At 47.7% G+C, this 14,379-nt stretch overlaps 1 protein-coding gene across 2 annotated transcripts in view; it reads left to right on the top strand.

Moving 5' to 3' along the window:
- Positions 1-12,746, top strand: part of CRK (CRK proto-oncogene, adaptor protein) — a 36,831-nt gene extending 24,085 nt beyond the window's left edge. For both annotated transcript variants that reach the window (XM_055367096.2, XM_055367095.2), the window contains exon 3: positions 9,816-12,746. In XM_055367096.2, coding sequence (XP_055223071.1) covers positions 9,816-9,823 — 8 coding nt within the window. In that variant the 3' untranslated portion in view covers positions 9,824-12,746. The remainder of the gene's footprint in view (positions 1-9,815) is intronic.
- Positions 12,747-14,379: the final 1,633 nt, after the last annotated feature.

Here is a 14,379-nt window from a genome sequence, read left to right as displayed (position 1 = left end):
AAGGTCTCAGTCTGTCACCCAGGCTGGAGTACAGTGGCGTGATCTCACTCTGCCTCCTGGGTTCAAGTGATTCTCGTGCCTCAACCTCCCAGGTAGCTGGGATTACAGGCATCCACCACCAGGCCTGGCTAATTTTTTTATCTTTAGTAGAGATGGGATTTCGCCACATTGGCCAGGCTAGTCTCGAACTCCTGGCCTCAAGCAGTCTGCCTGCCTCAGCCTCCCAAAGTGCTGGGATTATAGGCATGAGCCACCCCGCCTGGCCTATGTTGTCTTTATTCTTAAGCATTCCGAGTGCAGTCCCAAATCCCATCTCACAGAGCTGTAAGAAGCTCCCAAGGATGTGTTACACGATGAGGAGGCTGAGGACCAGCCTGGATAGTAAAACAGTTCCTCTGTGGTGAGACTCATCAGTCTCTTTCCTGTAGTGAGGTCTCCCTCTTCGAAAGAAAGGTTAACTACCTTGTAGTAGTTCAAGTCCTGTATGAAGTCTTTGTTGTTCATTGGTAATTCATATTAGGATTTTTCTTTCCTATTTATAACTTGAATTTTGAAATCAGTAGTGTTAGAACTACTGTTATTACTACATTCACTGATTAGTACATTCCTTTGTATTGTCAGATTGTAACAGTTCCGGGGCAAGCACTCGGTTTCACCTTTGTATTTGAAGTAGTACACCCTAGTCTGGTCAACATGGTGAAACCCATCATTACAAGAATTAGCCGAGTGTGGTGCACATGCCTGTAGTCCCAGATACTCCAGTGACTGAGGTGGGAGGATGGCTTGAGCCTGGGAGGTCAAGGCTGGAGTGAGCTATGATTGCGCCACTGCAGTCCAGCCTAGGCGACAGAGTGAGACTCTGCCTCTAAAAAAACTAGTACACCAAGTTTCTTTTTTTTTTTCTTTTGTATTTTTAGTAGAGACGGGGTTTCACTGTGTTAGCCAGGATGGTCTCGATCTCCTGACCTCGTGACCCACCCCCTCTGCCTCCCAAAGTGCTGGGATTACAGGCGTGAGCCACCGCCCCTGGCCTACACCAAGTTTCAAACCTGTATGATACCCCTCACCTTCCCTGGTCTGATCTTTGGGAATTATGCTTTAGTGAATTAACAGGTGGAAGCACAGTTCTGACGTTGTTTCTGAATTAGAGGAAGAACTGCATTTACTGGAGCAAAATGTTCTTAGAATACCCCACCCCCTCCAGCTTTCTTCCTCTGCCCTCCTCCAGCCAGAGTCAGCAGCCACTCCTTCCTCCAAACCGTTAAAGACCTAAGGCCACATGTGTCACCACAGGAAGACCTGCTCTCTAAATATCATCATAGTGCCTTTGGGACCTCAGGAGAATTTTCATGTGCTCTAAACGTTTCAGGAGAAAGGCCCCAAAAAGCACAAAGGGTTAATTTGTTTGTTTGTTTGTTTGTTTGTTTTGAGACGGAGTCTCGCTCTGTCGCCCAGGCTGGAGTGCAGTGGTGCGATCTCGGCTCACTGCAAGCTCTGCCTCCGGGGTTCACGCCATTCTCCTGCCTCAGCCTCCCTAGCAGCTGGGACTACAGGCGCCTGCTACCACGCCCGGCTAATTTTTTTGTATTTTTAGTAGAGACAGGGTTTCACCATGTTAGCCAGGATGGTCTCGATCTGCTGACCTCGTGATCCGCCCACCTCGGCCTCCCAAAGTGCTGGGATGACAGGCGTGAGCCACCGCGCCTGGCCGTAGGGTTAATTTTAACAAGGTCTTCCTGGAGGTATTTTTACTTCAAGGCCATGTTGGTCAGGTTAATTAGCCCAATTGATTGCTTACAAATTTTCTTTATCCGTTTAAAAATCAGAATCAGGCCGGGCGCGGTGGCTCACGCCTGTCATCCCAGCACTTTGGGAGGCCGAGGCGGGCGGATCACGAGGTCAGGAGATGGAGACCATCCTGGCTAATACTGTGAAATCCCATCTCTACTAAAAAAAAAAATACAAAAAATTAGCCGGATGTGATGGTGGGCGCCTGTAGTCCCAGCTACTCGGGAGGCTGAGGCAGGAGAATGGCATGAACCCGGGAGGCGGAGCTTGCAGTGAGCCGAGATCGCGCCACTGCACTCCAGCCTGGGCGACAGAGCGAGACTCTGTCTCAAAAAAATAATACTAATAATCAGAATCAGCCCAGGTGCAGTGGTTCACACCTGTAATCCCAGCACTTTGGGAGGTCGAGGTGGGTGAACTCTTCACCTGAGGTCAGGAGTTCGAGACCAGCCTGACCAACATTTTGAAACTCCATTTCTATGAAAAATACAAAATTAGCCAGGCGTGGGGGCACACGCCTGTAATCCCAGCTACTTGGGAGGCTGAGGCAGGAGAGTCACTTGAACCCGGGAGGTGGAGGTTGCAGTGAGCTGAGATTGTGCCACTGCACTCCAGCCTGGGCAACAAAAGCGAAACTCTGTCTTTAAAAAAAAAAAAAATCATTTGAGTTATGGCATAGCCATTATCTCATCTCCGTATATTTGAACCTGTCTGCCAAAAACCTCATCATCTGTAAAGAAAAGATTCGTGTTTTTGGTTGTTTTTCTCTTTTTTTTTTTGAGATCAGGCTTTGCTCTGTTCCCCAAGCAAGGGTGCCCAGTTGTAGCTCACTGCAGCCCCAAACTCCTGGGCTTGTGATCCCCCTACCTCAGCCTCCCAAGTAGCTGGGACTACAGGCACATTCCACTGTACCTGGCTAATTTTGTACTTTTAATTTTGTAGAAGTGGAGTCTTGCTTTGTAACCTAGACTGATCTTGAACTCCTGGCTTCAGGCAATCTTCCTCCTGCTTGGGCCTCCCAAAGCACTGGGATTATAGGTGTGAGCCAATGTGTCTGGCCTCTTTTTTTTTTTTAAGAGAGACAGAGTTTCACTGTGCTGCTGAGGAAGGCCTCAAACCCCTGGTCTCAGCTGGGCAAGGTGGCCCATGCCTATAATTCCAGCACTTCGGGAGGCCGAGTTGGGCAAATCAGTTGAAGTCAGGAGTTGCATACCAGCCTGTCCAATGTGGTGAAACCTGGTCTCCACTAAAAATACAAAAATTAACTGAGCATGGTGGCGGGCGCCTATAATCCCAGGTCCTTGGGAGCCTAAGGCACAAGAATCCAGGAGGCGGAGTTTGCAATGAGACAAGATTGTGCCACTGCACTCCAGCCTGGGTGAGAGATCAATACACTGTCTCAAAAAGAAAAAAAAAACCCTGGACTCAAGGGTTCCTCTCCCCTCAGTCTCCCAAGTAGCTGGGACTACAGGTGCAGGCCAGCGCACCTGGTATAAAAAAAAAAGTTGTAGATTTTGGCATGGTTTTCCTCTGCAGGGTAGATCCAAGAGAATCTGGCTGGGCACGGTGGCTCACACTTGTAATCCCAGCACTTTGGGAGGCCAAGGTGGGCAGATCACCTGAGGTCAGGAGTTGGAGACCAGCCTGGCCAACATGGTGAAACCCCATCTCTAGTAAAAATGCGAAAAAATTAGCCGGATGTGGTGGCGTGCGCCAGTAATCCCAGCTACTCAGGAGGCTGAGGCAGGAGAATCGCTTGAACCCAGGAGGTGGAGGTTGCAGTGAGCTGAGATTGCGCCACTGGACTGCAGCCTGGGCGACAAGAGCGAGGCTCCATGTAAAAAAAAAGAGAGAGAATCTGTACATTAAAGATAGTTCTGAGCCGGGCGTGGTGGCTCACGCCTGTAATCCCAGCACTTTGGGAGGCTGAGGTGAGCGGATCATGAGGTCAGGAGTTCAAGACCAGCCTGGCCAATATGGTGAAACCCCATCTCTACTATAAATACAAAAATTAGCAGGGCGTGGTGGCGCATGCCTGTAGTCCCAGCTACTCAGGAGGCTGAGGCAGGAGAATCACTTGAACCCGGGAGGCAGAGGTTGCAGTGAGCTGAGATCACGCCACTGTACTCTAGCCGGGGCAACAGAGTGAGACGCTGTCTCAAAAAAAAAAAAAAAGATCTGATATGGTCCAAAGGTCTAATTTACACATAGTTCCTTTCCCCAATAACATCTTGCCTCATAGAAATCCCTATTCATTTATCCCTTAGAAGTCTGAAAGAAGGCCTGGCACGGTGGCTCACACCTGTAATCCCAGCACATTGGGAGGCCGAGGTAGGCAGATCACGAGATCAGGAGATCGAGACCATCCTGCCCACCATGGTGAAACCCCATCTCTACTAAAAATACAAAAATTAGCTGGGCGTGGTGGCAGGCGCCTGTAGTCCCAGCTACTCGGGAGGCTGAGGCAGGAGAATCATTTGAATCCTGGAGGCGGAGGTTGCAGTGAGCCAACATCATACCACTGCACTCCAGCCTGGGCGACAAGAGCAAAAACTCCATTAAAAAAAAAAAAAAAAAAAGTCTGAAAGGAAAGATCTGGAGGCACATCAGCAGGTTTTGCCCCACATTTTGAGAAATTGGTATGGTTCTGTGTTAACAGCAAGGGGTGGGGCTGGTCCACTTTTCAACCTACCCTTCACCTCTTAGAGCTCCGTGGGATGTGATTTGAGACTGCAGTTTGAATGCTTAAGAATAAAGACAATAGGCCGGGCGCGGTGGCTCACGCCTGTAATCCCAGCACTTTGGGAGGCCGAGGCGGGCGGATCACGAGGTCAGGAGATCGAGACCATCCTGGCTAACACGGTGAAACCCCTTCTCTACTAAAAATACAAAAAAAAATTAGCCGGGCGAGGTGGCGGGCGCCTGTAGTCCCAGCTACTCGGGAGGCTGAGGCAGGAGAATGGCGTGAACCCCGGGGGTCGGAGCCTGCAGTGAGCCGAGATCGCGCCACTGCACCCCAACCTGGGCGACAGCGAGACTCCGTCTCAAAAAAAAAAAAAAAAAAAGAATAAAGACAATATAGGCTGGGCACGGTGGCTGATGCCTGTAATTCCAGCACTTTGGGAAGCCAAGGTGGGCGGATCATGAGGTCAGGAGTTCCAGACAAGCCTGCCCAGCATGGTGAGACCCCGTCTCTACTAAGAATACGAAAAAAGTGCTGGCTGGGCATGGTGGCGTGTGCTTGTCGTCCCAGCTACTTGAGAGCCTGAGGCAGGAGAATTGCTTGAACCCGGCAGGTCGAGGTTGCAGTGAGCCAAGATAGCGTCACTACACTCCAGCCTGGGTGACAGAGTGAGACTGTCTCTCAAAAAAAAAAAAAAAAAAAAAAAAGAATAAAGACAATATAACATTGTGGTATTTATTTATTTATTTATTTATTTGAGACTGAGTCTCGCTCTGTCGCCCAGGCTGGAGTGCAGTGGTGCGATCTTGGCTCACTGCAAGCTCCGCCTCCTGGGTTCACACCATTCTCCTGCCTCAGCCTCCTGAGTAGCTGGGACTACAGGCGCCCGCCACCACGCCTGGGTAATTTTTTGTATTTTTAGTAGAGACGGGGTTTCACCGTGTTAGCCAGGATGGTCTCAATCTCCTGACCTCATGATCCGCCTGCCTCGGCCTCCCAAAGTGCTGGGATTACAGGTGTGAGCCACCACGCCCGGCCAAGATTCTTTTTTTTTTTTTTTGGAGACAGAATCTTGGTCTCTCCACCAGGGTGGGGTGCAGTGGTGCACTTGGCTTGCTACAGCCTCAAACTCCCAGGCTCAAGTGATCCTCCTGCCTCAGTCTACTGAGTAGCTGGAACTACAGGTGCATACCATGATACCTTACTAATTTTTTTTTTTTTTTTTTTTTTTTCTTCAAGAGACACAGTCTTGCTATTGTTGCCTAGCCTGGCTGGGGCATGTCAAAATCCTTTTTTTTTTGGAGACAGTTTTGCTCTGTCGCCCAGGCTGGAGTGCAGTGGTACTATCTTGGCTCACTGCAATCTCTGCCTCCTGGGCTCAAGTGATCCTCCCATGTCAGCCTCTTGAGTAGCTGGGACCACAGGCGCACACTACTATGCCTGGCTAATTTATTTATTTATTTTATTTTTTGAGACAGAGTGTAACTCTGTTGGCCAGGCTGGAGTGCAGTGGCAGTCTCGGCTCACTGCAACCTCCACTTCCCGGGTTCAAGCAGTTCACTGCCTCAGCCTCCCAAGTAGCTGGGATTACAGGCGCCTGCCACCACACCTGGCTAATTTTTGTATTTAGTAGAGACGGGGTTTCACCAGTTTGGCCAGGCTGGTCTTGAATTCCTGACATCGTGATTCACTCACCTCGACCTCCCAAAGTGCTGAGATGATAGGCGTGCGCCACCACGCCCAGCCAATTTTTTTATTTTTTGTAGAAATGAGGTTTCACTATGGTGCCCAGGCTGGTCTTGAACTCCTGAGCTCAAGTGATCCTCCTACCTCGCCTCCCAAAGTGCTGGGATTAAAGACGTGAGCCACAGCACCCTGCCCAGATGTGAGAAACGTTGAATTCTAAAATTGCTGGCAGGCCAGGTGTGGTGAGAGCCCTGGTGATAGCAACCTGTGAGGATTGTTACCTGTGTGTAAGGATAGGCATGCCATCATCCCTTCCTCCACACTTGTGCTCAGCCGGCATCGTCACGACACAGGCTGGGTTAGCTGCTTGGTTTTCTCTTTTTTTGCAGACAGGGTCTTGTTGCCCAGGCTAGGGGGCAGCCTTGACCTCCCAGGAGGCTCAGGTGACCTCCTACCTCAGCCTCCCAAGTAACTGGGACCACAGGCGCACACCAGCACGCTTGGCCACACTTGACTTTTTAAATTTTTTTGTAGAGACAAGGTCTCACTCTTTTGCCAGGGCTGCTCTCAAAATCATGGGCTCAAGCCATCCCCCCACCTCAGTTTCCCAAAGTGCTGGGATTACAGGCATGAGCCACTGCGCCAAGCCTGCTGCTATTTTTTTCTCAACCTCTGTGTCTTATGTGTCTCTCTATCCGCTTCTTTCTGTCCCTCCTTTTCTCAGCATCCTATGACCCATACAGTGACTTCAGGCCTCTGTAATTTTTAGAGAGTTCTTCAGGAAACAACAGAGGGGCCAATAGGCAAGCTGTTCCATCTGTAAGTGAGGTCAGGCTGGGCCTGGAAGAGGCCCTGTGGCTGGACTTACATTGGCTTTGGCCAGTAGATGTGCCTGCGTACATTTTTAGGGAACCCAGTACAACCCCAGATGCATAATGTGAAAGTTCCTGATACTGTATAAAATGCATAAATGGTGTGGAGGCTCATGCCTGTAATTAGCTGGGCATGGTGGCGTGCACCTGTAGTCCCAGCTACTCGGGAGGCTAAGGTTGGAGAATCCCATGAGCCCAAGAGTTACAGGCTGCAGTGAGCGATGATGTTGTCACTGCACTCCAGCCTGAGTGACAGAATGAGACCCTGTCTCAAAAACAAAAGATAAAAAGACGGCCGGGCGCGGTGGCTCACGCCTGCAATCCCAGCACTTTGGGAGGCCGAGGCGGGCAGATCACGAGGTCAGGAGATCGAGACCATCCTGGCTAACACGGTGAAACCCCGTCTCTACTAAACAAAATACAAAAAATTAGCCCGGCTTGGTGGCGGGCGCCTATAGTCCCAGCTACTCGGGAGGCTGAGGCAGGAGAATGGCGTGAACCCGGGAGGCGGAGCTTGTACTGAGCCGAGATTGCGCCACTGCACTGCAGCCTGGGCGACAGAGCGAGACTCCGTCTCCAAGGAAAAAAAAAAAAGATAAAAAGCATAAATGGGCTTTGGAGCCAGGTAGTTATGGGCTCAGATTCCCAGCCCTGTCACTAACTGTACCACCTCATGTGTACCGTGCAATTTCTCTAAACTGCCGTCTTTCCATTTGTAAAATGAAAACAGTTCCTGTATTGCAGGATTATTATGAGGATTGGAAAATACCTTATATTTTAATGTAATATAAAGCATTATAAAGTATAAAATGCCCTCTACTGTGCTATATAATAATGCAGTAAATAGTAGTTGGTTTAATAAAACCAAATGAACAGAGTATGCTGAGCATTCAAATATTGATACTTAAAGGTCATAAAACTCTTTAGTCCAGTGACATCTGAGGCTCTATTTCACCATTCAGCATTTTCCCACAGGGTGAATCCATCAGACTGACCTCTGAAGTTTCATAGCAGGATAGAAATATATCATAGATTGTTAAAACTTTATATTTTGGTCGGGCGCGGTGGCTCTTGTCTGCAATCCCAGCACTTTGGGAGGCCGAGGCGGGCAGATCACGAGGTCAGGAGATCGAGACCATCCTGGCTAACACGGTGAAACCCTGTCTCTACTAAAAATACAAAAAAATTAGCCGGGCGTGGTGTCGGGCACCTGTATTCCCAGCTACTTGGGAGGCTGAGGCAGAACAATGGTGTGAACCCGGGAGGCAGAGCTTGCGGTGAGCTGAGATAGCGCCACTGCACTCCAGCCTGGGCAACAGATCGAGACTCTGTCTTAAAAAAACAAACAAACAAAAAAAAACTTTATATTTCATTTTGCAACAAGAGACATTTTATAAATACCAAAACATAAGGTTTTTTTTGTTTTGTTTTTTGAGGCAGGATCTGGCTCTGTTGCCCAGGCTGGAGTGCAGTGATGTGATCTCGGCTCACTGCAACCTCTGTCTCCTGGGCTCAAGCAGTCCTCCCACCTCAGCCTCCCGAGTAGCTGGTTCTATGAGCAGCCACCACCACACCCAGCTAATTTTTGTATTTTTTGTAGAGACGGTTTCACCATGTTGCTCAGGCTGGTCTCAAATTCCTGAGCTGAAGCAATCCATCCACCTGTGTCAGGCTCACCAAGTGCTGGGATTGCAGGCGTCAGCCACTGTGCCCGGCCATGGTTGGTTTTTTTGACCCCTCATTGGGTAATGATCAGGTAACAAGCGGCTTTGAGGGAGCAGCCAGGTCTGTCCGATGGTGGGATTTGGGGGCTGGGCAGGCAGTGGCTTGTGAAGTAGAGCTTACTGAATGAGGTGGGGGTTTTCTGGGAGCTAATTGGACCTGGAGTTTTGGCCTCTACCTGCCCATATGGGAAAGGGCTTGCCTGGGTCAGGAGGTGATAGGAACACTTGATTCTCTAGGACCAAGTGACCTATGCTTGCCATGATCGTTTTCTGCTGTGCAAGCAGTAACAGGCCAGGACGTGTGCGAGTGGGCTGGGGGATTGTGCTGCTGCCATATGCTAAAGCGGGGAGAAGGCGGCCAGGCACAGTGGCTCACGCCTGTAATCCCAGCACTTTGGGAGGCCAAGGCAGGTGGATCACAAGGTCAGGAGTTCAAGACCAGCCTGGCCAAGATGGTGAAACTCCATCTCTACTAAAAATACAAAAATTAGGCGCCTGTAGTCCCAGCTACTCGTGAGGCTGTGGCAGGAAAATTGCTCGAACCTGGGAGGCAGAGCTTGCAGTGAGCCGAGATCATGCCACTGTCATCCAGCCTGGGTGACAGAGACTCCGTCTCAAAAAAAAAATGAAAAAAGAAAAAAAAAACTGAGAAAGCTGCTTCTCCTCGGACAGGGCCTGCGGAGCAGGCAGAAAGCTGAGGGTAGTGAGTACAAAGAAAGGGAATAGTAGCTAACTCACTGAAGTTGGGATTGCTCATGCAGAGACAGTTGAGATTTCCAATAATTATCAATTTCCTTTTTTAATCAAAAAGTATCATTATCTGGGATCCCTTTTACTTTCTGTATTCTCTGTTTTTCCGCACTGCTAAAAACACTTTTCCTTCTGCCTGCATTAACCACAAGTAATCAGTCTGGTGGCTGGGGCTGGGGAGGCAGCAAATGGCCATTTCTGTAATATCCCTAGAGCAGTCACATGGGCAGGGTGTGCCTAACCAGAGAATGGAGTTGTTCAGCTTGCATTCCTAACTGGAAATAAAGTGCTCTCCTTATTCTCCTCCTGCAGGTCGGTGAGCTGGTAAAGGTTACGAAGATTAATGTGAGTGGTCAGTGGGAAGGGGAGTGTAATGGCAAACGAGGTCACTTCCCATTCACACATGTCCGTCTGCTGGATCAACAGAATCCCGATGAGGACTTCAGCTGAGTATAGTTCAACAGTTTTGCTGACAGATGGGAACAATCTTTTTTTTTTTTTTTCCAACTGCCATCTATACAATTTTCTTACAGATGTCAAAAGCAGTCTAGTTTATATAAGCATTCTGTTACCTGTGATATTTTTTAGACTGAACTGCTCCATTCCTAGTCTTAATTACCATATTCAGGGTACGAACTGGAGGGCTTGTGTGTTAGCTTCTGAATTGGCAATTGGAGGCGGTAGTGGTCGTGCCTGTGTGTATCAGAAGGGATAGGTATCTTGCCTCCTTTCTCTCAGGCAGTGCAAATCACCCTGTGGAAAACCGACGGACAGGAGGGAGTGTTACACACTGCTTACCCTGATTTATTCAGTGGTTTTGTTTTCATTCTGGAACCATACTATCAAATGGCGACAGACTGTTCCCTTCCACCCCCGTGAAGTAATCATGCACCGTGTGAATAGTATCAAGCAGGATTGCTTTCATTGTATGGAGCATGACCAGCGTGTGACTCATTCTGACATTTCAGATCCTAAGAATTCTAAGAACACTACTAGAAGCATTTGTTCCCTCCTAGTCAATGCTTCATACTTTTTCTTGGGATTCTTTTAGCCCTTGACATTCTTGTCCCCCAAACCTGTAAGTAGGTGAATTCCTAAGATAAGTGTGTATTTTCATTCCAGGTGAAAAGCAGGATGTACCGAGCACTTTATTCAGTGCATAGCTTTAAGCCAGTGTTGGATTCACTAAGTGGACAGCCAGTCTCCCAGCTCTCTGCCTTCCCCAAAAGGGTCGTAGTAGGTCACCCTTCTACAGCAGCTAACTAGAGTCCTAACTAATGGGATCCAGCAGGGCCATTTCTCCAGAGGGCCAGTATCCTATTAGGAGACTCTTGGAATTCTTAGGTTCTACTCAAGAGTGGAAGGACCTATCACCTCTAATATTCTGTGGAAGGTTTTGGGGCCAAATTCTGCCCTCTGCATTCTGTGCAACTTGTATAAAAGTCAAGTTAGTATTACATGAGTTTGGGGTAGGGTTAGTGCTTTGAAAAATGTTGAACCGGCTGGGCGCGGTGGCTCACGTCTGTAATCCCAGCACTTTGGGAGGCCGAGGCGGGTGGATCATGAAGTCAGGAGTTCGAGACCAGCCTGGCCAACATAGTGAAACCCCATCTCTGCTAAAGATATAAAAAATTAGCCCGGCGTGGTGGTGCACGCCTGTAATCCCAGCTACTCGGGAGGCTGAGGCAGGAGAATTGCTTCAACCTGGGAGGTGGAGGCTGCAGTGAGCTGAGATCGCACCACTGCGTTCCAGCCTGAGCAACAGGGCAAGACTCAGTCTCAAAAAAAAAAAAAAGGAAAAAAAAAAGAAAAAAAAATGTTGAACCAATCGTGAATTACTTATGTATTATTCATTTCTCATGGGGAGAGTAATGCTGTTGAAGAACATTACATTGTAAACTGCCTTCATTTTTGGCTCTTTTTGTTTATGTTCAGGTTTAGTTTACAAACCCATTTAAGTATGGAATGATTTATACGGGGTCAGGTGCTCCACAAAATAGACCTATGAGACCAAAAATGATCTAGGCTATTTAGACGACAGCATGAAACTTCCACGTTAGTTCTCAGTCTGTAAAGGCACTTACCGGTCTCTGGTGTGGTATGACCAATAGAAACACCTTATAGTTTGCTTTGGACCTCATTTTGGAAAAATAATCTGCCTTTCTAATTGTTCTGCATAGGTTAAAATGATAAATTTACATTCTTTGAACCTATACCAGATTGTGGTATCCAAGTGACCGGCACACTGTCTGACACACAGTCAGTGTGCACGTATTTGTCTGAGTGAATGCGGAGACCTGAGAAACTGGTGACGTGGCACAGGGAAGCCAGCTGGCCCAGGATTCCGTACATGGCCACAAGCAGACTAATGCGTTGACGCTAATTTAATGTATTTTACCTCACACTAAGGTCATGCTTGATAAAGACATTAAACTCAACTTGTAAAATGGTAGCCCAGTGCTATGCACAGAGTGGGTGCTCATTAGTGTTGAATGAACACATTTGTAATACTACATGTAATTCCATCTGACTGCTTTGTTAGATTTTCAGTTAGAACGTAGATACTGTAAAGTCCACACACACATTAAATCTTGTTTTCCTGAAAGTATGGCATCAAAAATACTTGTAGAAAAACCTTGTCACAACTGATTTGAATGTTCCTATTTTCTTTTCCTTTGACTTTGATATTGGCTTGTAATGTCTCTTTTCATCATATGTAATATCAGTGGAACAGGCAGCGCTACTCAAGTCCTAAGGATTCCTCAGTGATCAGTGATCCAGAGCCGTTCATGAACCACTGGGCTGGATTTGACTGTTGAGTGTGGCAGTTAATGCACCTCAAGAAATCAAAGGATGTCTTATAAGTGTCTTCCAAAAAAAAGCAAATGCTGAAATCCTATTGGCAAAGTAAACTGAAATTGGCTGCTATATTTTATATAATCATTTCTGCAAATCCCATTTTTTGAATACTAATATTTGACATGGTTAATTCTTATTAATTTGTTGGAATTGTTTATTGTTAATAATGCAAATAGATAATTTTTAATTATCCACAAGTAACATTTCACTGTTAATGGTTTGAAATAGGTGATAAGCAAACCAATTTGAAATAAAATATAAACATGTGCCATTGTATTATAACACTATACACTTTCTTGACAGTTAAATTTAAAAAAAAATTTTTTTTGGTAGCATGTATTGTATATGTTTATAGTATATGTAGTAAATAAAAATATGGCCAAATGTTTGGCTTGGTGATCTTTTGGAAAAAAGTAATCTTTGAATATTTTTCACAAAAGAACTAAATCTTTTTTTTTTTTTTTGAGACAGAGTTTCGCTCTTGTGACCTAAGCTGGGGTGCAGTGATGCGATCTCGGCTGACTGCAACTTCCGCCTCGCACGTTCAAGCAATTCTCCTACCTCTGCCTCCCGAGTAGCTGGGGTTACAGGCATGCACCACCAGGCCCAGCTAATTTACTGTATTTTTAGTAGAAATGGGGTTTCACCATGTTAGCCAGGCTGGTCTCAAATTCCTGACCTCGGGTGATCTGCCTGCCTCCGCCTCCTAAAATGCTGGGATTACAGGCTTCAGCCACCACCCCGCCCAGCGAGAGGTAAATCTTTATGCTTAGGGGATAGGAGGTATGTGCCTTCAGCAGCCTGCAGTCATATAATTAGATAAACAATTATACAAGCTCAGTGGGTGCTTATTAAAGATGGGATTAGGCCAGGTGTGGTGGCTCATGCCTGTAATCCCAGCACCTTGGGAGGCAGAGGCGAGCGGATCAGAAGGTCAGGAGTTCGAGACCAGCCTGGCCAACATAGTGAAACTCCGTCTCTACTAAAAATACTAAAATCTGGCTGGGCATGATGGCTCACGCCTGTAATCCCAGCACTTTGGGAGGCTGAGGTGGGTGGATCACAAAGTCAGGAGATCGAGACCATCCTGGCTAACATGGTGAAACCCGGTCTCCACTAAAAATACGAAAAATTAGCTGGGTGTGGTGGCACGCACCTGTAGTCCCAGCTGCATGGGAGGCTGAGGCAGGAGAATCGCTTGAACCCGGGAGGCAGAGCTTGCAGTGATCCGAGATGGCACCCCCGTACTCCAGCCTGGGCAACAGAGCGAGACTCCGTCTCAATTAATCAATCAATAAAATACAAAAATTAGCCAGGCGTTGTGGCGTGCACCTATAGTCCCAGCTACTCGGGAGGCGGATGAATTACTTGAACCTGTGAAGCGGAGATTGCAGTGAGCCGAGATCACGCCACTGCACTCCAGCCTGGTGACAGAGCAAGACTCCATCTCAGGGAAAAAAAAAAAAAAAAAAGATGGGATTAATCAATGGTGATATATGTAGACACAGATTTTTTTTAAAATTTTTATTTATTTATTTTTGTTGAAATGGAGTTTCACTCTTGTTGCCCAGGCTGGAGTGCAGTGCTGCGTTCTTGGCTCACTGCAACCTCCACCTCCCGGGTTCAAGCAATTCTCCTGCCTCAGCCTCCCGAGTAGCTGGGATTACAGGCATGCGCCACCACGCCCGGCTAATTTTGAATTTTTAGTAGAAACGGGATTTCTCCATGTTGGTCAGGCTGGTCTGGAACTCCCAACTTCAGGTGATCAGCCTGCCTCAGCCTCCCAAAGTGCTAGGATTACAGGGATGAGCCACCATATCCGGCCTTTTTTTTTTTTTTTGGCGGGGCGCGGGGTTGGGGGGGCGGGGACAGAGTTTCACTCTTGTGCAGGCTGGAGTGCAGTGGCGCTATCTCAGCTCGTTGTAACCTCTGTCTCCTGTGTTCAAGCGATTCTCCTGCCTCACCCTCCTGAGTAGCTGGGATTACAGGCACGTGCCACCATACCTGGCTAATTTTT

The sequence above is a fragment of the Gorilla gorilla genome, chromosome 19 (genome assembly GCF_029281585.2).
Source record: "Gorilla gorilla gorilla isolate KB3781 chromosome 19, NHGRI_mGorGor1-v2.1_pri, whole genome shotgun sequence".
NCBI lineage: Eukaryota > Metazoa > Chordata > Mammalia > Primates > Hominidae > Gorilla > Gorilla gorilla.
This window is presented reverse-complemented; position numbering and strand designations above follow the sequence as displayed.